General features: G+C 41.6%; 2 protein-coding genes and 1 non-coding gene across 5 annotated transcripts; 1 reads left to right on the forward strand and 2 right to left on the reverse strand.

Annotated features, from left to right (window-relative positions):
• Positions 1–236: 236 nt before the first annotated feature.
• LOC111836001 (small Cajal body-specific RNA 2) lies at positions 237–625 on the reverse strand. The gene has a single exon (XR_002836325.2).
• Positions 626–2,107: 1,482 nt separating this feature from the next.
• Positions 2,108–6,165, reverse strand: tmem167b (transmembrane protein 167B). Its single transcript, XM_023793657.2, has 3 exons — positions 6,009–6,165; positions 5,271–5,402; positions 2,108–4,337 (listed from the first exon to the last, which is right to left on the reverse strand). Exons 1-3 carry the CDS (start codon positions 6,016–6,018, stop codon positions 4,255–4,257), a joined length of 225 nt encoding a protein of 74 aa, XP_023649425.1. The 5' UTR covers positions 6,019–6,165; the 3' UTR covers positions 2,108–4,254.
• A 3,283-nt stretch (positions 6,166–9,448) lies between these two features.
• LOC111834402 (protein FAM107B) lies at positions 9,449–14,559 on the forward strand. Of its 3 annotated transcripts, none has more exons than XM_072713284.1 (5): positions 9,449–9,607; positions 10,619–10,733; positions 11,399–11,643; positions 11,773–11,917; positions 13,314–14,559. In XM_072713284.1, exons 3-5 carry the CDS (start codon positions 11,534–11,536, stop codon positions 13,413–13,415), a joined length of 357 nt encoding a protein of 118 aa, XP_072569385.1. In that variant the 5' UTR covers positions 9,449–9,607; positions 10,619–10,733; positions 11,399–11,533; the 3' UTR covers positions 13,416–14,559. The 3 variants fall into 3 exon arrangements, with proteins under 3 accessions (XP_072569385.1, XP_072569386.1, XP_023649423.1); XM_072713285.1 differs by having other exon boundaries at positions 11,485–11,643; XM_023793655.2 differs by having other exon boundaries at positions 10,619–11,643.
• The last annotated feature ends 7,507 nt before the right edge of the window (positions 14,560–22,066 follow it).

The following is a 22,066-nucleotide window of genomic DNA, read 5'->3' on the forward strand; positions in this document are numbered from 1 at the left end:
ACTCTCACAACACAGATCCCAAACCGTTAGTAAAGTTACTGGCGAAATAAAAACTTGACCTTAATTGTTGTATCGAGAATAAACTTTGATCGAGTGTAAGATACTTCATCTGGTATTTCAGTAAGGAGAAACTTTACCCTTTCCTTGCCAGCCTTACCGTCTTTACATAGAAATACTCCAAATGATAATCAGTAATCTACATTTAGAGCAGGGCCCACACCGATTCGGCACAATGGTTAGATCAGAATCGCCTTTATACTCATGGCCCGAGAAACGGACGCGGGATCCCCGCGAGCCACTCGGCACTAGTATATCTGATCAATTCATCATCTCTAAACCATAAAAAGCCTTCGAATCGGTGACATACACGCACACCGCCTAGTTGGCTAGCGCGTCGTTTTTTATCATCTCAGTATTAGAGTAAGGCCAGACTCCAACCTGATCAAATAAGATCATTGTGTAGATTTAAATAATTCAAAACAAACATTTTCATTCTGTCTCACACACATATATACATATACATACTTACATACAGAGAGAGAGAGATATATATATATATATATATATATATATATATATATATACTCATTCATTCACTACCTAAGCCGCTCGCACCCACATCACATTCATCCTTCCACGACTAACAAACGCCGAACCACACTTCCGGCTTGAATAATTTTGCGCTCGGAGTGGTTCGCGACACATGTTACGTTAGCTCGAAAGATTTCGTAAGTGCGCCCCTAGTGGCTGGAAGTTACAACACACCTTTGACTGCGTAGGAGTTCGGCTACAACCGACGTAATACCAAAAAAGCTGTTCGTCACATACCACTTCTTCTGGATGAATTTTGTACGTCATGTAACAATGTTACAGTGCATTTTGGTGAAAAAACACTATCAATACTACTAATAAAAACTAGTAACAAAAAAAAACACTGCAGTGTACTAACAAAACTAACGACATCAGTATTGTTAAACGTGACTAAACTGGTTTAATAAAGAATAATAATTAGTTAAACGCCAGTTTATGGTTTGTGGTACTTTACCATCCTGAAAAACACCAACATAAATAAATAAATTCATAAAATCAAGTAAGACATAGCATGTGGTATAAATGAAATCAGGGCTGATCCTGGATGTTCTGGCACCGCAGGCAAGATTCTGTTGAGCCCTCCTATCTCCAGACCAGCAGTATATCAAATTTTGTCAGTTCATTTATAAGTTATTAAAAACATTTCAATAGCCCAGGGTATCTAGCTGCCAACTATCTGGCTCACATTTGTACATTGTAGTAAAATATAAAAACTAGTGCAAATAACTGTATTGTCACTTTTTTCACTCGCCCTTTTGCACCCCCTAATTAAATGGCACCCTAGGTGGAGGCCTATCTCACCTGTAGGGCAGGCTGACCCTGCCTGAAATGGTGACAATAATTATTGCTCCTAAAAATTGTCTAGCTGCATATATACATTGCTAAAAACATTCCATGCTAACATTTTTGAATAAACTATTTGCTAAGTAACAAATGACTAACCTACATTTTGGATAATGCACATCCACAGATACAGCCAGCAAAGAGGTAGTTCAATTGCTTCTTAATCCTAAATTCAACATCTACCTCTCATAACCCAGGTAAAAAAAAAAAGAAAGGTAGGGAGCGACTCACCTGAGACGGCTGGGGAAATTCAGAATCTCTTCTGTGATACAAAAACCCCTCTGCAGCATCTAGCATTATCAAAGACACTCAGCTCCTATGCCATGAACTGTTCCAGGTGCCTGGAGCCTTATGGCTGGGACTGAGAGGCTAGGGAAAGCCTCTACTCCCTGCTATAAGTCATAACCACAACTGGCACTTTCAATATTTTCAGATATATTTAACTTTGTCATTTCACTGCTGGTGTACCAGATCATACATGCATGTAACAAAATCGTGAATCTACAAATTCGTTCTGGAAGAGCTGGTAGCTCAGCGGACACCACTGCTGACTGTTCTGATTGTATTAAACTCTTAAATCCTGCTGAAATAGTTCTGCTGTTTCTTTAGTCAAAAGACAAGCAATCTTGCCAGTTTTATACTGATGAACAAAACACAGCATACAGGACAAGGGTGCTAAAAAGAATGATAGTTTATTTGAAAATATAGAACACAAACAGGAACCAGACCATCAAAGGGAAGATCAATAAACAAATGCAACAATAAATTATTTAATTCATTGTGTTTTCTAAGGTACAGTATTCAACTGTGAAACATTAGATGAAAGCACGTGTGAACTTTGAGGTTGTCATCTAGCTGTTAGACTCTCAAACGCGACATTTATATTTAATTGCACATGCAGTGTAAATAACCAATAAACAACTGTTTCATATGCAGGTGCTTGTGGAATGGTATGACTCCTCTCTGTAGACCAGTTTCCCCAGCATTGAACCCTCCCCCTGCAAAATGCTTCTCACATCAATAAAGGGGGTAAATCCTGTTTGTCTCCGTTTAAGGTTATTGGATGGTGAAGCTGGACCATCAGCAGCATATTTAAGCTGTAATATTCTCTCTCCCCGTCCCCTATTCCGTTGACCTTCTATTTGAATCCATGATGCCTAGAGGCTCCAGACAGCTTGAGTTCTTCCGGCTCACTCAAAGCTGAGTTTGACTTGCACACTAAGATCCTGATCTGCCCAGCTTTTGCACCAGTCCAGATACAAATTTTCCCAAGAGTAAAAAAGTAAAGAACTAAAACACCAACATAAGACAAGTTTGGCGAATACAAGTTTTAATTAAATCTGAAACAATGATAAATTTAAAACACAGTGAAACTGAATTGGTTAGAATTTTAGCATAAATTGTGGACTGATGCAAAAGCTGAGAACTTACATGCCACTTGGTGCCAAACAGGAGTAACATGCAAAGAAGGGCAAAATCAGAGCCTGAGTCTCCAGCAGGCATCAGGTCCCTCCCTGCTTCGCTTCTGTAGCCCGAGGAATTTCCCCTCCATCCAGTATGAGCACCAACTATAAAGTTTCTCCCCACCTTGGCCCTCTTTTAACTGTGACAACACTGACTTATAATAATGTCAATCCACAGATGCTTAAATACATGTATTATCAGACAGCCCTGGATATTATAACAGACTATCAAATTTACTTAAATCTATATTATGCTTCAATATCTCTATGTATTTATACAATTAATTTCCAAAGGGGTTATAACAGCTCAAAAGATCTAAAAGGCGAGGTATTAAGAATTCCATGTGGCACTAATTGCTGCATTTTAAAGCTTAAAAAACTCACCTTCAATTTTAGCAATTATTTCACCATAGAACTTTAAATAAATTTATATAATCAGACATTTGTAACATACAGAAAACGAACTTTGGAATAAGTTGAAATCACTAGTGTTTATGTTTACACTCTAATTGGGCAGAACACATTTATATAACCATTTCCCCTCTTCTCAGACAGCAGCTGATACTCTTTAAAAAACAATATTTACAAACTTGTTCTTAAAATCTAACACAGACTACAGCAAGAACTTAAAGCATGGAAAAATATTGACACATTCTTATTTTATTCATTAGCAAGACCTGGCTTATATCAACAGTTTTCCAGTAAGAGAAGAGCTTTCACTGAATGTGCCCTGTGTAAGGCCCTAAATGGACTATTCCCACTAGGCTAAACCAAATGCCCCTGGGGTGGGGGGGTACTGTCTACAATGTTAAACATGAGAATTATGGGGTTAAGAAGGGCATATTTATTGTAACTGTTAGCAACCAAAAAACGAGGCATTAATGAACTGTATGAAAGATAATTTCTCGGTCGAATTCCCGATTGCCTGGGTAAACAGAAAACAGCACACTGTTTGAGGTTTACACACCCCTGTTCTAAATAACCTAAACAGCCTGAAGAATTTCTATGTGACCCAACAATAACGTAAATTTAAAAAAAAAAATCTGTTACCCGCTTCTTTTCAAACAGTCAAATGCAAATACAAAAATCGCTGGCCAAAATAATTTTGCTCTTCTCCATCCTTCACAATAACTGCTACAAATTACATAACCTGTCACTTGCAGTATTAGAGTACCGAGAACACACTGCAGAAGTCAGTTTTCTTGTAGTGTAGGTCTTTGCTTGGTAGCTGGGCAAAACACCAGATGATACAAAGTGTCTGGACTTCCTGGCCAGTAGAGGGCAGCCTTCGCTGTACACGCAAGTCCTTGGGCATGTCTAAGGTACCGTTCCTTGCATCCAAATGTAATATTGCCTGTCATTTTATGAACAGAACATAAAAGGCCATGGCAAAGCAGGAGAGTGCCACACCTAGATGAAGTCTCGTCCCAATCACTGCAGCTGTATGTACAGAAAAAGACAAGCACAGCAGGAAAAACGTGAGCTGGGACTGGTCACACCACCTCAGCCACTGCAGCTAAAATCGAACTGAGGTAAACACAGCATATAAGTTTTTATAAGATGTCTATTAAAACCACAGTAGTTTTCAAAGTCCCACTGAACTGATTAGAGTTTTTTTTATATATATAACAACATGTAAAAAGCATGAACAAGCCTGGAGATAAAAGAAAGCAGAGCTTAAACCATATACTGAGTAATTACCATATTACTAAGTCATTCACTGTGTGCTTTAACCTAGTACCGGTTATTTTGTTGTTTCCCATTGGGTTTCTCTAGGTAGTAACTAACAGTACATACTTAACCACACCCTCCTCAGGTTTTGAACCCCAACTGACCGTCACCTGTTTTTTTTTTTTTTTAAAGTTATTTTGTGAGCCCAGGATGGTATCAGGCAATTCAGCTAAAACAAACAGTAAATGCATTACATTACATTGTTTTTGTTTTGCATTGTAACATGAGCTTTTTTGCGGCTAGTGGCTTTCAAATGATAAACTGAAAGTTCAGGTGCTGGAAAAAAATGAAAATGTTACTATAATGAGGATGATGAGATTTCCTGTGGCTGTATCTCACTGTGCAATTTAAAACCTTGTCTGTTTACAGTTTCAACAACTACTCCATCTGTTACCTTTGCTATATTTCCCATCGTGACATTAGGTAGCTAATGTCCTGGTCAGTCAGCTGAATAGATTTCTCATCTACAGCAGCTTCAACCAAATGAACACATTAAACAGGCCTATGTAACTGGACCTTAAGTATGTAACATTTTGTCAACTGAATGCAGTGTTTAGCTGTAACATCTCCCATTGCTGGTGTCTCTTCACATTTAGTCTATTGGATGTATTATGTATTATTATTATTATTATTATTTCATACCTTTATAGAAAACGCCCCAAACACCTTTCTTCTCTGAGAGTAGCCAATTCTTCAGGCGAGGTACTTTCCTTAGGTAGGCACAGGTGCAGATGAACAGGAGCCCGAACACCAGGATGCCATCGAATGAGTACACTGTACAGGGACAAAACATGCGGACAAAAATCTATCCACATTTCATTACGGTCAAATCGACCCATGTTAGCCATTTGACCACTCCTCTTAAACAGAAAATAACTAGTTGGTTACCGGAATCTCGCAAACTTGATAACAGATATTCACGAAACTGCCACTTCCCGGGTCACCCATTTTGTTGCCCCACTGAAACTCTTTCATCCAAGTGAACTGTTAATTACAAAAGAAGTCAAAATAAAGAATATGGTCTGCTGCTGACGCCCAGTCAGGATGTTATGGCTCACGCCACTTACCGCTTAGTAAGCATTGATTCGTTTTACCGGGTACGTAGCTTAGCCATGTCGGTGTAGGCTAAACGGAGTTTACTTGTGCTTTATTGTATAAACACCCGCCCGTTGTCACTTGCTGTTTAGATAGACAAAATAGCACATAATGTGATATTCTTCTGAAAAAGACAACCAGTCTACAGCATAATTGTTGTAACAACAAAGCCACGTCCTCAGACATACTTATTTCCTGCTATTATTTCCTTCGCGAAAGGGACCGGAGTCAGAAAACCGAACTGCTAACGTCAACGCTACGGTAAAACGTAACTTAAGTACCCACCGTTCGTCATGCTCGCAGTTTGTTTTAGATATTCGCAAAAATCCCTGTACTTTAGATCCTCTGAATCTTTTCTCAACGTTTCATTTCTCTCGTTCTTCTACGTTGACAGTAAACACTCAGGCCAGACTAAACACGCACAGATATTAGTCAGCCTGTCAGGGAAAAGCAGCAGAACACAGATAAAACCACCGGTTTCCGAGTTCCGCAAGGGACATTACAAAGGGTAATGTAATGTTAAAATAGCGAAAATATTTCATCATTCACAGAGGGAGCACTGCTGTTGTACTCAAGAAAAAGATGCTTTACTATAAACACGTTATTAAAACACATTTATATCAATGCGACTCCGTACTTCAGATTTAATAAAATGCTATTGAAAAAGTTTGGGTTTACACCAAATGTCTAGCTTTCCCTTTCAATAGAGAGTAACTAACTAAAGTGGAAGTGAACAAAAGGTGTATAGGGGACACCACATGTATATGCGAAAGGGAATGACCGAAGGCTCCCGGGAAACAGAGCTGGTTCAGGCTTTGAATACAGCCTCCATGTTCCCAGCTCAGACCATCTTGCTGTCCAGCTGCATTACGTATTGCGACCTCTGTTCCCTTGATGGAGACTGGTGTCTTGGAGGACTTCTGTTTCCTAAAATCCACTACCAGTTTTTTTTTTTGGTCATTGTGCTGTTAAGCTGCAAGTGGTTTAGCTAACACGCCTCAGCAAAGCTTCTCCCCACACCTCTGTACTCTGCCCCTGTCCATTGTTTTCATTTGCCACAACAGCAGACTCAGCTTACAAACCTCTGCAGCTGACAGGTATCCAACTTGTAGAGGTCAGAGGTGCAGAGCGTGAACAGAAAATGCAGCATTACCATCCCCTGAGGTGTAGAACATGAACAGAAAATGCAACAGTACCATCCCCTGACGTGTACAACATGAACAGAAATGCAACAGTACCATCCCCCGAGGTGCAGAGCGTGAAAACAGAAAATGCAACAGTATTGTCCCCATAGGTGTAGAACGTGAACAGGAAATGCAACAGTAGTGTTCCCTGAGGTTGAATGTGAACAGAAAATGCGACAGTACTGCTCCCTGAGGTGTAGAGTGTGAACAGAAAATGCAACAATTCCGTCCCCTGAGGGGGCCCCATGTTGCTCACTGTGGTATCTGACATGTAGTTCTACAGTCTCACATTCTCTGGCCTACCAATTAGGAAGTTCATTTTCCAAGAGACCATTGGCTCCTCCACTTGCATCTTGCTGACCTTACTTTCTATTAAATCTGGTCTGGTAGTATTAAAAGCACCGGAGAAGTAAAAAGCAAGGCTCTCACACTGCTGCCTGCCATACTGAATACAAAATGTAATTACATTTTATTTAGTTGGCAGATGCTATTATCCAAAGTGATGTATAATTGAGAAGACAGAGTCAGGCAGTCCCTGGAGCAGCTAGGGTTATGGGACTTCTTCAGATGGTGAATGGTGAAGTCATTCTGCTGGTTCTGGGATCTGAACCTACAACCTTCCACTCCTAAGCCCAGCTTCCTAACCCGCTTAACCACATCAGTGGCCAACTTGCTTAGGGCACAAGTTCTTATAATCAATTTATGCTTCATCCGTCCATTCATTTTCTGAAACTGCTTGTCCTGTTTAGGGTCACAGGGGCTATCCTTGGGGCTGGGATGAGGTTGGGAATAACCCAGGATGGGGTGCCAACCCATCACAGGGCACACTCATGCACCAGTCAGATAGAGATGCACACAGTGTTGGGCATTTCAGGTCCAGAATCTACAACGTGACATAGGGAGAACATGCAAACTCCACACACACGGAAGCTAGAACGTGACATAGGGAGAACATGCAAACACCACACACACGGAAGCTAGAACGTGACATAGGGAGAACATGCAAACTCCACACACAGAAGCTAGAATGTGACATAGGAAGAACATGCAAACTCCACACACGGAAGCTAGAATGTGACATAGGAAGAACATGCAAACTCCACACACACGGAATCCAGGTGTGAGGCGACAGTGCTAATCACTTCAGCACTGTACCACTTCCATATATGTTTCATTCAACTGTTATTCAACAAATAATCATGTTTCTGTCTGATGTACAAACAAACCAAATTAACTTAAAATGACTCATATTACATTCTGAATGTACAAACATAATACTAATCCTTAAGACCATAAACCATTAAGAAATGTAACATCTCTGTTACTTAATAGGTTTTTGTGACAAAAAAATGCATATTAGGTTCTGAGTGCCATTGATGAATGAACCAACTTCATGAGAATCACATCCAATCGACTAGTCAGAAACTTAACTGTCCCATATGGATTGGGAACAGGAGGAGAAGATGGGGACTGTGACACCGATTGGTTTGGAACAAAAGAAATGCTATTTCAGCGCCAATGTGGATACAAAGGGGCAGAAAATCGCTCTATGGAAGCATAACCACTGCAGCAAAGCTTTTCTGCTGAAAGAAAAAATAGAGGTTTATTTTATATTACCAGTGATTAGACACTCGTAGCTGAACAGGGTACTCATCAGATTTTGGCCCACCATAGAACATCCACCGCACACTGTTTTACAACCTCATTACTGATTTTCAATTTAATTTGGCTAACAACAGACAACAATGGCACTGTGGAATGCTGGGGTTTGACGGCTTTAGATTTCTATGCAGATTTGAAGGGTTTTTCTTCCACAAACAGTCTGAAAAAGGGAGAGTCCCAGGCTCAGCCCACAGGTTGATCACCCACTGGGCAAGTGTTTGCTTAAGAAAACAATTCAAGGAATGAAGGTCCCCTTCCATCCCGCATGTGGCTTCTTGTCCAGTTCAGGGACTCTTCATAATGACAATGAGATGCTTTGGTACAGCCATTTTGAGAATATTCTATAGCTTGACATTCTCAACACAATCAAAGGCTCTGTTGTGTTCACAAAAGTACATTCTGGCCTCCCTGTACCGCTGCTGCTCCGCATTCTCTGCAGGTTTGGTCTGGCACCTCTCTTAAGACCTGCCTGCCTTGAGGGATCATGAAAGCAGTTGAAAACTCCAGGCAGCATAATTTGTTCAGTGACCTTTTGTCTATATTTTTTTCAGTTTAAAGCTGTGCCATATCAAATTAAAGCTGAAAGTATTCTGAGAAGATCTGGAATAAGAAACTGTTTAGAACATATTGGAGTTTGTTTCCTTAATCAGACTGCCATCTGCTGCCCACAGGGGATAGAACCAATCACCACCAGGGTTACTGCTAAGGTGGAGTAAAGCATATCAGGTGTAGTGAGCTGCATTCTGGACGGTCCAGCGGGTATCACTTACCGTCCACCCCCTAGCCACTGCAGGTGCCTTTACGTACACAATGACACATGGAGTGCGCTCGTATCTGTGTGTGCTGCCATCTGCTTCTTGCAGAATGTGATACCCCATGTCCGCCGTGCACATAGTGGTTAGCTTGGTAATCTTCTTTCAAGGGCACAAGAACCTCCCCTTAAGGGAGCCTGTGTGCTGTCTTGTTAAGCTACTGCTCTGCCTCTGTCTCCCTGGAAAGCTGTTAGCTGATATGCTGCCCTGCCGCGCTATGGAACAGGTAAAGAGTAGGGCTTTGGGGGTGTAACTGATATGCATGTTCAACAGGTTATCTAATAATGGATGGGGAGCCATATGTGGTGAGCAGTTCGACTCTTAAAAGCTGCTGTTTCTTAGAGCCTAGCAAGTTGACAGATTGCTGATGGTTGAAATGTACAGTGTTGGAATCGTCTTGAACTCTTTTCCTTAAGCATCTGGTTCCTGCATTTTAAATAGTTTCCGACTGATATTTATAATGTCAGTTGATATCACTTACTGTACACGTTCTTATAATAACAAATATATTCATTCCTGAATTAGAGCAAAAACCAGTCTGTAATATATCACAAAAACATTGTAGGTAACATTAATTTGTAATATATTATTGCAATTTGTATGTAGGTAACATATTGCTAATATAAAATTACAATATAGCAATGGTAAACACAATATTCATATAGACATTGTATTTTTTGTAAATCAATATTTTTTTAAGGAATTTTGGCAGCCAGAAACTAGTCATAGTTAACGGGGACTGATGGCTAACATACTATTGCTACTTTGCGGCTGGGTGTTTTGCCTGTTATTTTGTGAATTTTGTCACTATGTAGGTAAAGAAAACCAGTAACACAGTATAATAATAGCAGTCCTGTAATTACACTCTGTGTCCAGCAGGGAATGCTAAGCATGGCTCTGCTGGGGTTTGTGCCGGTGGTTTTATACCTGTGTACAGATAGAAATGACACTTTTTAGAACTTTTCGTAGCAAATGAAGAAATGCTAACTGTAGGGTCAAAATGATACAAGCAAAGCCATAACAAATAAAAAATTTAAAAAAAGCCATAACAAATAAAAAAAAATAGATATCTCTAAAGTATCATTCTGTAAGCATTTTGAGATATATATATATATCAACACTGATTTCTGAGCATTTTTTCCAAAGCATCAAGATAAAATAAGCATTTATTTAATTGCATAATCTTTTCTAAATAGGTACAGCATGTTTGTGTTTAAACATTGTTTCTTTCCTGAAGGTCTTTGGAAGTCGCAGGGGGTGACAATGAACTGCACCCACTCATTCAGACCATCGCAGTGCAGAGACTCCCAGGCTGCCAGCTGAGCTGCGTCACCATCACACCACGCCACAAGGTCTGCAGATACTGCAGTGTGTAGGTCAGCCGTGGGAGTCTAGCAGCTGCGGGGAGTCACAAAGCTTTCAAAGAAGGAAGCTACTGGCTTTGCTGCTCTACGGGCTTTGTGCAGTGTGCCACAGTGGCCCTGCTGGTGGTATTCGAGTTCCTGATGGCCTAACCAGAGAGGGAAGTGGGACGTATGTAATAAAACAGCTCCACACTTCCTTGCAGTAAATGTATTAATCTTGTAGACTTTAAAAGTTCATTATGAAAATAGTTCTCAAATAAAATTAGCTACTGGAAAAAAATGAAAAGAAACTGTATGACTATCAGGTATAATGTCTACATATATGAGTGTGAAGCAAAATATACTTATAACAAGATTAAAATGCAATAATCACTAGAGAGATCTGCACTGGATCAGCAAAATCTTAATACAGTAATTCTTAAGAATTCTTAAGAAAATGTTAAAGGACAACTTTGGTTCACACTGAGCCCAAACAGCTGCAGTATCCCTTAGCTTGTGCAGTTAGACTGAGTTTCCAGTTTCATCCATTAGTCCTAATGTTTAAGTTCAATAATTTTATTCTTGTAAATCATACAAGTCCATTCACGCACATGCATAGGTGTTTTATATGTGTTTTAGAATTATACAATCACTTACGTAAATTCTTTATTCAGTGGTAGAATAACACAGCTGTTTTGGGAACGTGAGTAAGTCACAACATCACCGGAAGTGACAGAGCAGTTAGAAGTAACTCTGTCAGCCCCAGGACAGCACCTGGGCCTCTACCTCAGAGTTCATCAGGCTCGGCCATGGAGTCGCCTGGGGGACTAGCCCACCGACCCAAAAGGACATTTGGGTCTACGGCGGAACCCCCCCGCTACCAGGACCTGCACCGGGAGCTGCTTCTCACTCACAAACGGTATGAATGGTAGTTCAGAACACAGCCAGAAAGACTGTGTATTGCGGGCACTGCATGGAGTACCTGTGGGAATGGTGTTAGAGACAGTGAGTCCACATTCATGCATGTGACACCACTGTCTCTGTGGAGGGGATTGTCTTCAGGGGCCAAGCCAGAGCTCCAGCAGCGCCTGGAGCAGCGGCGACTGAATCAGCACCGGGAGCAGGAGCAGGCGTTGCAGCCACTCTCTGATCTGGAGCAGGAGCTGCAGAAACGACAGAAGAAAATGCAGCAGGTGCCGCTCCCTCGCTGACACTACCCCAGTGCGGGGCCACCGCCTCGCTGACACTACCCCAGTGTGGGGCTACTGCCTCGCTGACACTACCCCAGTGCGGGGCCACCGCCTCGCTGACACTACACCAGTGCGGGGGCACTCCCTCACTGACACTACACCAGTGGGGGGCCACTCCCTCACTGACACTACCCCAGTGAGGGGCCACTCCCTCGCTGACACTACCCCAGTGCGGGGCCACTGCCTCGCTGACACTACACCAGTGAGGGGCCACTCCCTCGCAGTCATTACCCCAGTGCGGGGCCACTGCCTCACTGACACTACACCAGTGAGGGGCCACTGCCTCGCTGACACTACCCCAGTGCGGAGCCACTGCCTCACTGACACTACACCAGTGAGGGGCCACTCCCTCACTGACACTACCCCAGTGAGGGGCCACTCTCTCGCTGACACTACCCCAGTGCGGGGCCACTCCCTCACTGACACTACACCAGTGAGGGGCCATTCCCTCACTGACACTACCCCAGTGAGGGGCCACTCCCTCGCTGACACTACCCCAGTGCGGAGCCACTGCCTCGCTGACACTACACCAGTGAGGGGCCACTCCCTCGCAGTCATTACCCCAGTGCGGGGCCACTGCCTCACTAACACTACCCCAGTGCGGGGCCACTGCCTCGCTGACACTACACCAGTGAGGGGCCACTCCCTCGCAGTCATTACCCCAGTGAGGGGCCGTTCCCTCGCAGGCATTACCCCAATGAGGGGCCGTTCCCTCACAGTCGTTACCGCAGTGAGGGGCCGTTCCCTCGCAGTCGTTACGCCAGTGAGGGGCCGTTCGCTTGCAGACACTACCTCAGTGCAGGGCCACTCCTTAAAGCTCTCTGGGCTCTGCCTTTACACCAGCACAGATTTAGGGTTTCAAGGCAATAGAAAATGAGAACCTTAGACTCATGGAGCAGGAAAAAACCATCATTACTCATTATTCACAAATTTATATCCATCCATCTATCCACCCAGCTCAGGGTTAGCAGCAGCTAGTGCAGAAGGCATCCTGCTGACCCCCAGAGTTCTTTACTTATTAGTCAACCTTTTTGGTTACTGTTCCTCTGCTTCACTTCCACCTGCCTTTTTAGGTTTACTCAGTGTGCCATGTGTATGTATGAGTGTACATGCATGTGGGCATAATGTATATGTATGTGGGTATAATGCTCTCTGGGACACCCCCGTTGGAAAGGGCCCCTTGTAAAAATACAATGAAGTCTATACTAAATGTAGAAGGAGAGGGACAGGGAGGCCTATACCCATCCATCACAGCACACACAGCTGGTCAGAAAAATGAAGTGTCAGAGTATCTCGAACACATCCCTAAACAATACACTCTGCCACTCCTCTCCCTCAGGATGAGCTGGAAGCGATGAAGAGCAGGCAGGACCAGGAGAATGCTCCAGAGTTTGTGCGTGTCAAGGAGAAGCTACGCCATATCCAGCTGTCTGAGCAATAATGCCCCCAGAATCCCATAATACCCTGACAACTGCTGACATCACAACCACTGGCCTGCTCAAAAAAATGTCTCCTTATGGTATTAGTGGCGGACCCTGACAGGGGTAAGATGGGCAGTGACCCAGGGCAGCGTCCTACGAGGGGGCGGCAACTTAGCAAACCGCTGGCGTCAAACTGCCACCAATTTTACAGATTACATGTGGGGGGTGCCAGGAGTAAAGCTTGCCTGAAGGCCAAGTCATACTTTACTTTTCCGACGTGCGCTTTCAGTTGCATGGGGGACATAACGTAAATATCGTCATCAGGGCTTGGCTGCGGTCGTGGCACGTGTAGACCATATTTTTATATCTAGCGGAAAACTTGCGCGTCGACTGCGCATGTGCAAGATAATTGACTAGGTATATCTAGTAGGTAGGAAAAAACTTTCCCCTTTCAATTTGTTCAGCTCAAAACAATAAATATCAATTGTTCTGGAAAGCTATTTTCATCTATATTTGTTTAAGATTAATGATATATTACTACGGAGCCCCTAAGAGGTCAGGGTTTTTTTTATGGTTTTACGTTCCCTCGCAATAGTTTTCGGGTTCTAATAATAACAGTACTGTGTCAGTTTAAGGTACAAAGCTTAGAATTAATTGACTAATAAATATAAACCTAGACGATACATGTCCAGTGTAGTATATAGGATCGCAAAACTATTTCATCACAAGAATCGAATAGTACTTCCAATGAGAAACGTGATCGGGCAGAGGTAAATGTTAAACATATTTACTTACAAACTTTGTTAGACAAATCCTACACAGTTAAGCAGATTTACAAAAGAAAGTTATGTTTATAGTGTTAAAAACCTGAGAACACCTGCAACTTGCGGTTTTAAACCGTATCTCCTGCTTTTGCGTAAGCTTCATTCAGACCTAGGAGACGACATCGGCCCTTTACTGGTCTGGAGGAATATCTTTGCAGTACGAATGCGCCGACCGCAACCATCCACAAACTGCGGCGCGGACAACCGTCTCAAGACCGGAAGCGCACGAAAGCGGAACTAGACGCCACGTGGGCTTCCACCAGTACTGTGTGACATAACAGCTGGGGGCGTGCATTTGCAGCATCAAACTTTTTCCTGCTGACCTCATAACCACAGGCCTTACGGAAGAGGATTAGGGCCACCATGAAAATATTATTTGAATTCTGACTTTAATCTCAGAATTCTGACTTTAATCTCAGAATTCTGACTTTAATCTCAGAATTCTGACTTTAATCTCAGAATTCTGACTTTTTTCTCAGAATTCTGACTTTAATCTCAGAATTCTGACTTTAATCTCAGAATTCTGACTTTTTTTCTCAGAATTCTGACTTTAATCTCAGAATTCTGAGTTTAGAAAAAAAAGTCAGAATTCTGACATTAAAGTCAGAATTCTGAGATTAAAGTCAGAATTCTGACTTTTTTCTCAGAATTCTGACTTTAATCTCAGAATTCTGACTTTTTTCTCAGAATTCTGACTTTTTTCTCAGAATTCTGACTTTAATCTCAGAATTCTTACTTTTTTTTCTAAACTCAGAATTCTGAGATTAAAGTCAGAATTCTGAGATTAAAGTCAGAATTCTGAGAAAAAAGTCAGAATTCTGAGATTAAAGTCAGAATTCTGACATTAAAGTCAGAATTCTGAGAAAAAAGTCAGAATTCTGAAATTAAAGTCAGAATTCTGAGATTAAAGTCAGAATTCAAATAATATTTTCATGGTGGCCCTAATCCTCTTCCGTACTGGCCTACCTCAACAGATCCCTTCCTTCTGACATTATGATTGGGTAGGCGAAAAAATCAGCAGCTCAATACGTGCACATCTCCTTTCTGCTCCAGCTGAGCGCTGCATGCATTCAATATAAATTATTAAATGACAGCCTGCGTGATTAACTTAAGTGACATAATGTTATCTAACTTCACATAGGCCTAAATCTAATTTACCTAACGTCTAATTTAAAAACACATATATTCAGATATTTCAATTGATAAAATACATACCTTTATCTGCCCATGTCTGAGTTGTAGCTAAATCACTGTATTAGTTAATTAATTAAGGGATAATTTGACTACTGCGTAGATTTTGGCAGCCATTTTTCAATATGCAAGTCTTACGACGTGTGCAGGAGAATAAAAAATTTTCAGTAGTAGTTGGATCTTTCTGTGCTGGGTACCGGCACAAGATCAGCCTCAGTTAGTGGCGCTGGCTACTGCCTGACCCAGTACAAACTGTGTCAGGCCCATAATGGCCAACCAGAAGAACTCCCAGTGGGTCACTTAGTTGTGGTGGTGATCAGAAACAAAATAATTTAAGAAGTTTAAAATTCTACAACAACACTTCAAAATGTTAACCAGTCAGTTATCTCTCTCTCTCTCTCCCTCTGTCTCTCTCACACACACTCACTCACACACACACATAATAGACTACAATTGTTTGCCACTGATTGAACACAGTACATGCTTGTGGAAGTTGCTATTGCTAATCAAACAAAGGAAGTTTATCAAATGATGGATGCTAGAAACGACCATGAGACAGGACTGAAAAAGTGCAGACTTTTTAAAAGAGCAGAATTTTTCTGTTTATAGGAGTGAAGCTTCATTTCCATACAATTTATTCATTGGACATATCTTGTTATGAATTCCACAGTACAAAACGTCTATTTATATTTTGTGGTCAAATAGCATGTTCCTATTTGTATTAAAAACCATTTTACAAAGAGTTTTACAGAATAGTGTCCTGATGTTTCATTTTTATTTTCAAGTTTATATGCTTTAACAGTTCAATAAGCTATTTATGATTTCTTTTCTTATTGAAATGTCAGTAATAAATTCATCGGGATAATAAGACTTGAAATGTGGCATCATTTATCAAAGTTCCCTCAGAACGCAGACAAAATGGGCTGGTCTTTGGCATAAAACTCCCGGGCCGAAAATTAGTTCCCCTCCGTGCCTGAGCAGAGGCGGCCGCCACTAGACCGCCACCAACCGAGAGGGCGGCACAAGATCGGCCTCAGTTAGCGCCAGCCGGGTGGGCTAGAGGAGCGTGAAGGTGGGGAAAAAACAAACACTTGTACTAATTAAGTAAAAAAAATTATCTAAAGGTCAATTTATTTCCCTCCTCAGTAGGTCATGTAAACAAAAAAAATATAAGATTCTGAGCTCTACGGTCCACATCTTGTTTCGCAGTGCTGCTGACAAAGTTTCGTTTTGCACCCTGACCCCTCTAACATCAGATTCCCTCGGAGACCGGCTGTGGAGTTATTCCACTCCAGCGAATATGGAAATCGACTCCTAAAATTCGTCGGCTTTCACATGGAAATGGAGCGCCGTTTAATTAGCTAGTCTTTTCACTTGGAACTGCGCTGTACGGAGTATAAAAATGCGCCATCTGCCAGGTCAGCGACAAACCCCATCTGGCTGCATAAGACAGGCATACCGGCATGTGTGTGTGTGTGTGTGTGTGTGTGAGAGAGAGAGAGAGAGAGAGAGAGAGAGAGAGGGCGGGGGGGGGGGGGGGGTCGACAACGGGAGCCGGAGTTTATGGTCTACTGATTCAGCACGGTCACTCGCACCATAGGTCTCTACAGATTCGTCTTCCACGACAGTATCAATGTCATAGACCTATAATCTTGATATACGTAAATACATTTCAATATATTCTTATTTGACTTGTTTCAGTCCGGCGTAACGTGATTTAAAGCAAGGAAACAGCGGGCGTCTGAAATCATTCATTACTTCAAAACTAGTAACAGCCAGGTGTCGTAGGCACTCGCCTTTTCAATGCACTGCTGTCACGCTATTCTTTCGCGTTTACAAACCTTCAATGCCCCCCTCTCTCTCCCCCACCAGTTCCTTTAGGACCGTCGTATGGCGCATGAAAAGGCACGTTCAGTCTTTCTAATGTTATTTGTCCACAGGGATAATGATGGAAAGCGTGTTTCAAAGAATGTAATTTATTATTTAACCCAATTTATAGTCGAAAAACAGAATGTTTACAATGTCAGTACTCATGTTCCGTCATGAAGTTTGCTAGTGTTATTTTAGTTCACGAAAAATCAGCTCATTCACTCTCCCCTTCGTGAGTGACAGTGGTATGACCGAAGTAAGATCTCTGAAAGCGTAAGTGCAGCTTGTTGCTTTCTAGGACGAAACTGGTGCTGTCTTACCTCCTTGTTATGGATTTACGAGAATGCTTCATAATGTCTAGTTTCTGACTGGAGTTTTGACGCAAAAGGTAAGTAATGCACATTTCAATCAAAAATAATAAATGATTGTTAAATGTTTGTTTTACTAAAATATTCTTCGTTTCATATATTACATAGCCTATGCATAGCTATTCTGAAAATCATTTTGGTAAACATTTTTATAATATTTACATCATGTATGTAAGAATAGTATAAAATTAATAGCCGAATGATACATCAATCACACACACATAAAACACACCTATACGTTAAAGGCAGCTTTGTGATGCGAGTCTTTTTCTTTTCAAAAACTCGTTAAGTAGGCCTACCTTGATTTATTGCCTTATAACTTTGGAAATATAATGATTTATAGATAAATTAATTCCATATAAATATATATCCAGACTATAATTAATTTCATGAAACACCTGTTGCAATACAGAGAATCGGTGATTCGTAGCTCTGGGTTTGCCAGGTAACAAAATACAAACTTTAAGTTTGCATTGTTGGCTTCTGCTGTTACAATAGATCAAATTGACAATGTCCTGTGCTAAGATCACTAAGATCAAAGACCTAGCTACTTTTCATTTGCTCCGAACGCCTGCAGCTTCCCTTATGTTTCTTTTAAAATCATATATTTATTCACCATCATTAAATGAGGGTCTACTTTTAACTGTGTTCTGTCGTGTTATTTACATACTGACCATTTTCAACTGTAAAAGTAAAGATTGGGTTAATCAGTTTAGTCAATAACTTAATAATAAAATACCTTAACGCTGATCTCTTTGCTTTGAATCTTATCTTTATAAAGAACCATTTATAAAGTTTTAGGTAATCTACGGACTACATCAGATGAACAATGTCTTAATGCCTAAACTACAATATATTACAGCCAGTAAACTAAATATCAAACTTTGCTGTGGTTAGTTATGTCCGTTTCATGATATGTAATTATCAGAAAGGTTTTAAACCTGCCAAGAGTTTCTTATCTATACCTGTATCGTACAAAACTGGTCGATTGCGCCTTATCAGATTTATTTCAAAGGAAATCGTAGGAGAAGTGTTTGCATAAATATATATAAAGTGGTATTGGCCAGTTTTCTCTCTTTTTTTTTAGGCGTAGTCAAACGCTCGCTCACGTATGTATTTCGGCGATAGATGTGCAGTGTAATCTATTTGCTGACCATGCAGACACAGTTAGCTTACTGAGTTGGTAGTTTAGGGTTTAATGTGACTGCTGCGGGTATGTGAACCGCGGTTTCGGGTTGGAAATGAGCCGTCTTGTTTGGAGGGAGGGTGAGCGGCTTGCGAAGAGCGCAGATCCATTGCTTTCAAGCGCCAGCACAACTGTAGTGGCTCATGATTGGTTATCATTTGGTGACGGTTTTAGACTCAGAATCCATGTCCTACTCAACAAGAACAGTTCTTGCTTTTGCTGTCCAAGATGTTTTATGACCTCTTTATTAGGATTATTTGTATACATTTTGTCGCAGTAACTGGCGTATTAGCCTATAATATTAAATTCAGCATCCCTATTTTTGTTTGGGAGAACATTTCCTGTTATAAGGTTTTGCAAAACTTTGATATAATGAATACACAGTCTGGATAAAAAAACACACTTTATTAATTAAACTGTATGGGGTCACAGCTGTCATTGCAACTAGACTATTTCTGATGTAAGTGAAGCATGTGTTTGTGGTTCCTTTCCTGTCCTCTTCCTGGAGTTCTGCTCCTTCTTGCTTCTGCTCTCAGTCACATGTTGAACGTTTGTTAGTAATGTATGTGCTGTTCTCAACAGTACAGCAGTTATTCCTGAGATATGGGTCACAACTGTTGCTAGTTTGGATTTTGCTGCATTTATTTCACTTCCTGAAGAACTGAAGAATAATGTAATAATTGAACATTGCCTGTTTTGGACTTTACTGTGGCGTAAATCCTTACATTTACTCAGAGCAAACTGAGCTGCAGTGTTCTTCGTATCTACTATAACATTCCATCAATGTCATGCCGCCTCATTTGTGTGGTTCTCCAGTGTAAACAGGAACAGACACAACCCGGCCAGTTTCCTGTCTTTAGGTTATTGGTGATGCCACAGATTTTGTGGGAAAACTGAGGGAGCAGCATCTCCTCTTTGCCAGGGTAGATGTTTGAGGATTTGAGGAGCGTAAAACTGTAACCTGTATATCACGAAACACACCACTCCTCTCCTTTCTCCTCCAGTGCCATTCACAGAATTCTATGCCACCAATCCCACAAATGGCACCTTTGAGCAAGGAACTCAACCTTGCATGTCCTTTGTCGTCTGTTTGTCAGTGCAAGCATCACACTAAGCCAAATAAGTGTGAACTTATATGACCAATAAACCTTAGAATTAGGCAGAATTAGGGATGGCGGGATTGGGGGAGGGGTACACAGGAAGCATGCTTCATCAAATCCAACACATTTGGAGATGCTTTGGGCGTCACCTAACCCCCGACTCACCATGTGCCTTGTGCTGGACTGTTTGATGACTTGATCCATGACAGCTAAGCTGAGTCCAGCGGGGCGAAGGCCACAGTGTTGTTTTGTAGGGCTGTGGTTGCCAAGCTGTAGCCTTAGGAATCTAGCGACCTTTGACCCCCCTCCACATTTAAGGTTTTAAAGTGCGTGTCTGAGCTGGCACCGTATCAGCCTCCTTTGTGTAGGCAGCTGCCTCTTGCAGCCTCAACACCCCTGCCCCCCACCAAGGGAGGCAGAAATTCTGAATGGAACAACCCTGTAAACGCTTTGTTCTGCAGATGGACTTGCATGGCACACGGTGATGCACATCTTGCAGTTAGAGCAGACTATTGCAAATCTTGCAGTTAGAGCAGACTATTGCACATCTTGCAGCTAGAGCAGACTATTATCATGTTATTTCTTGAGTATTATCTGCAGGATATACTGGGTACTCACACCATTGTTTCTGACATAAAAGTTAGTACTTTGTTTATCTCCCTGGTTTGTTTGTACTGGGAAAGGCTCAAGCAGCTGTTTTGCTTGACCTCCATGTGCTGGGCAGTGGCTCTGGGATTTGGTCAGCCCTGACCCACAGGGCTGTTAAATGTTTGATATTGTGCTACCAGCTGAAATTCTCTGTTTTATCCTTTCTATCGAGTTTGAGTATTCACCACAGAGTGCAGGTGCAGCATTACAAACAAAAAAGTGCAATAATGGTATTAACAAAGAAAAGTGGCTGGTGCTGGGACTGGAAGTTGGGAGGGGAGACGCGGGAGCAGGTGCAGCTGATCCAGAAGCCATCTGTTTCTCTCAGAAGGAAGGGAGTTCTCGTTTCTGCAGATGCCCTTGTTAAAGGCCGTTTGGGTCAGTCCCACCCCACAGGCACACAATGCCGATACAGACATGCCCTCCATTCTGCCTCCATGGCTCTGCAATGTACCAGTAAATGGTGAAGTACTTAAGAAAGGGGTGCCCAATCTTATCCGCAAAGGGCCAGTGTGTATGCAGGTTTTCACTGCAACTCCCTAATTAGATTACTAATTGGAGGACTGATTGGCTGAAGAGTCCTCACACCTGGGTTTGAACAGCTAACATACAGGTTATCCCAAAAACCTACATACACACCGGCCCTTTGCGGATAAGATTGAGCACCCCTGACTTAAGGAGTCAAATATATATACATACTTGTGTTTGTGGCATGTATATGTTATGTTGTGAGGACCAAAATGTCCCCACAATGGGATGAAAACCTGCTATTTTGACATTATGGGGACCATATTCCCACAGGGGAAAACTCAATTTAATAAAAATCTATGGCTGCAATCAAAAAACTAAAAATGCTAAAAGTCTTGGTTACTTGTGGTAAAGATGAGTATAGGGGTTAAGGTTGTCAGTGTTGGAATTAGGGGTTTTCCCATCAAAATGGATGGTCCCCACAAAGATCTGAATACAAATATGTATGTATGTATGTGTGTGTCTGTATGTGTACACGTGCACTTTTTATGGGTGTATGAGGGGTCTAGATTGGTGTGTGGCTCTATGAGTTAGGATGCTATATCCATGATCGGAAGGTTGTTGGTTCAAATCCCAAACTCAGCAGAATGATGTCACCATTGGGCCATTAATCCTGATTGCTGATTGGCTGACTCTGCTTTCTTAATTGTATGTCACTTTGAATAAAAGTGGCTGCTAAATAAGTAGGCTACATGCGTTACAATGAATCTTCATGGTAGGCGATGAGAAAACTACAGCTGTGTGTTTATGGTATCAGCTCTGTTGTCCATAGGCATACGTTTTTTAAGTTGGTATTTTAGGTTTTGTATTAAATGATTTAAAAAACTAAATACATACTAAATACACAGGAATTAAAATGTATATGTGGATGTTTCTGAAATTCGTATGCCGATTAATACGAAAATACATTCTACTTTTGCGACAATACAGCAACAACTACGTTATGATCGTTATGTT

The sequence above is a fragment of the Paramormyrops kingsleyae genome, chromosome 6 (assembly GCF_048594095.1).
Source record: "Paramormyrops kingsleyae isolate MSU_618 chromosome 6, PKINGS_0.4, whole genome shotgun sequence".
Classification (NCBI taxonomy): Eukaryota; Metazoa; Chordata; class Actinopteri; order Osteoglossiformes; family Mormyridae; genus Paramormyrops; species Paramormyrops kingsleyae.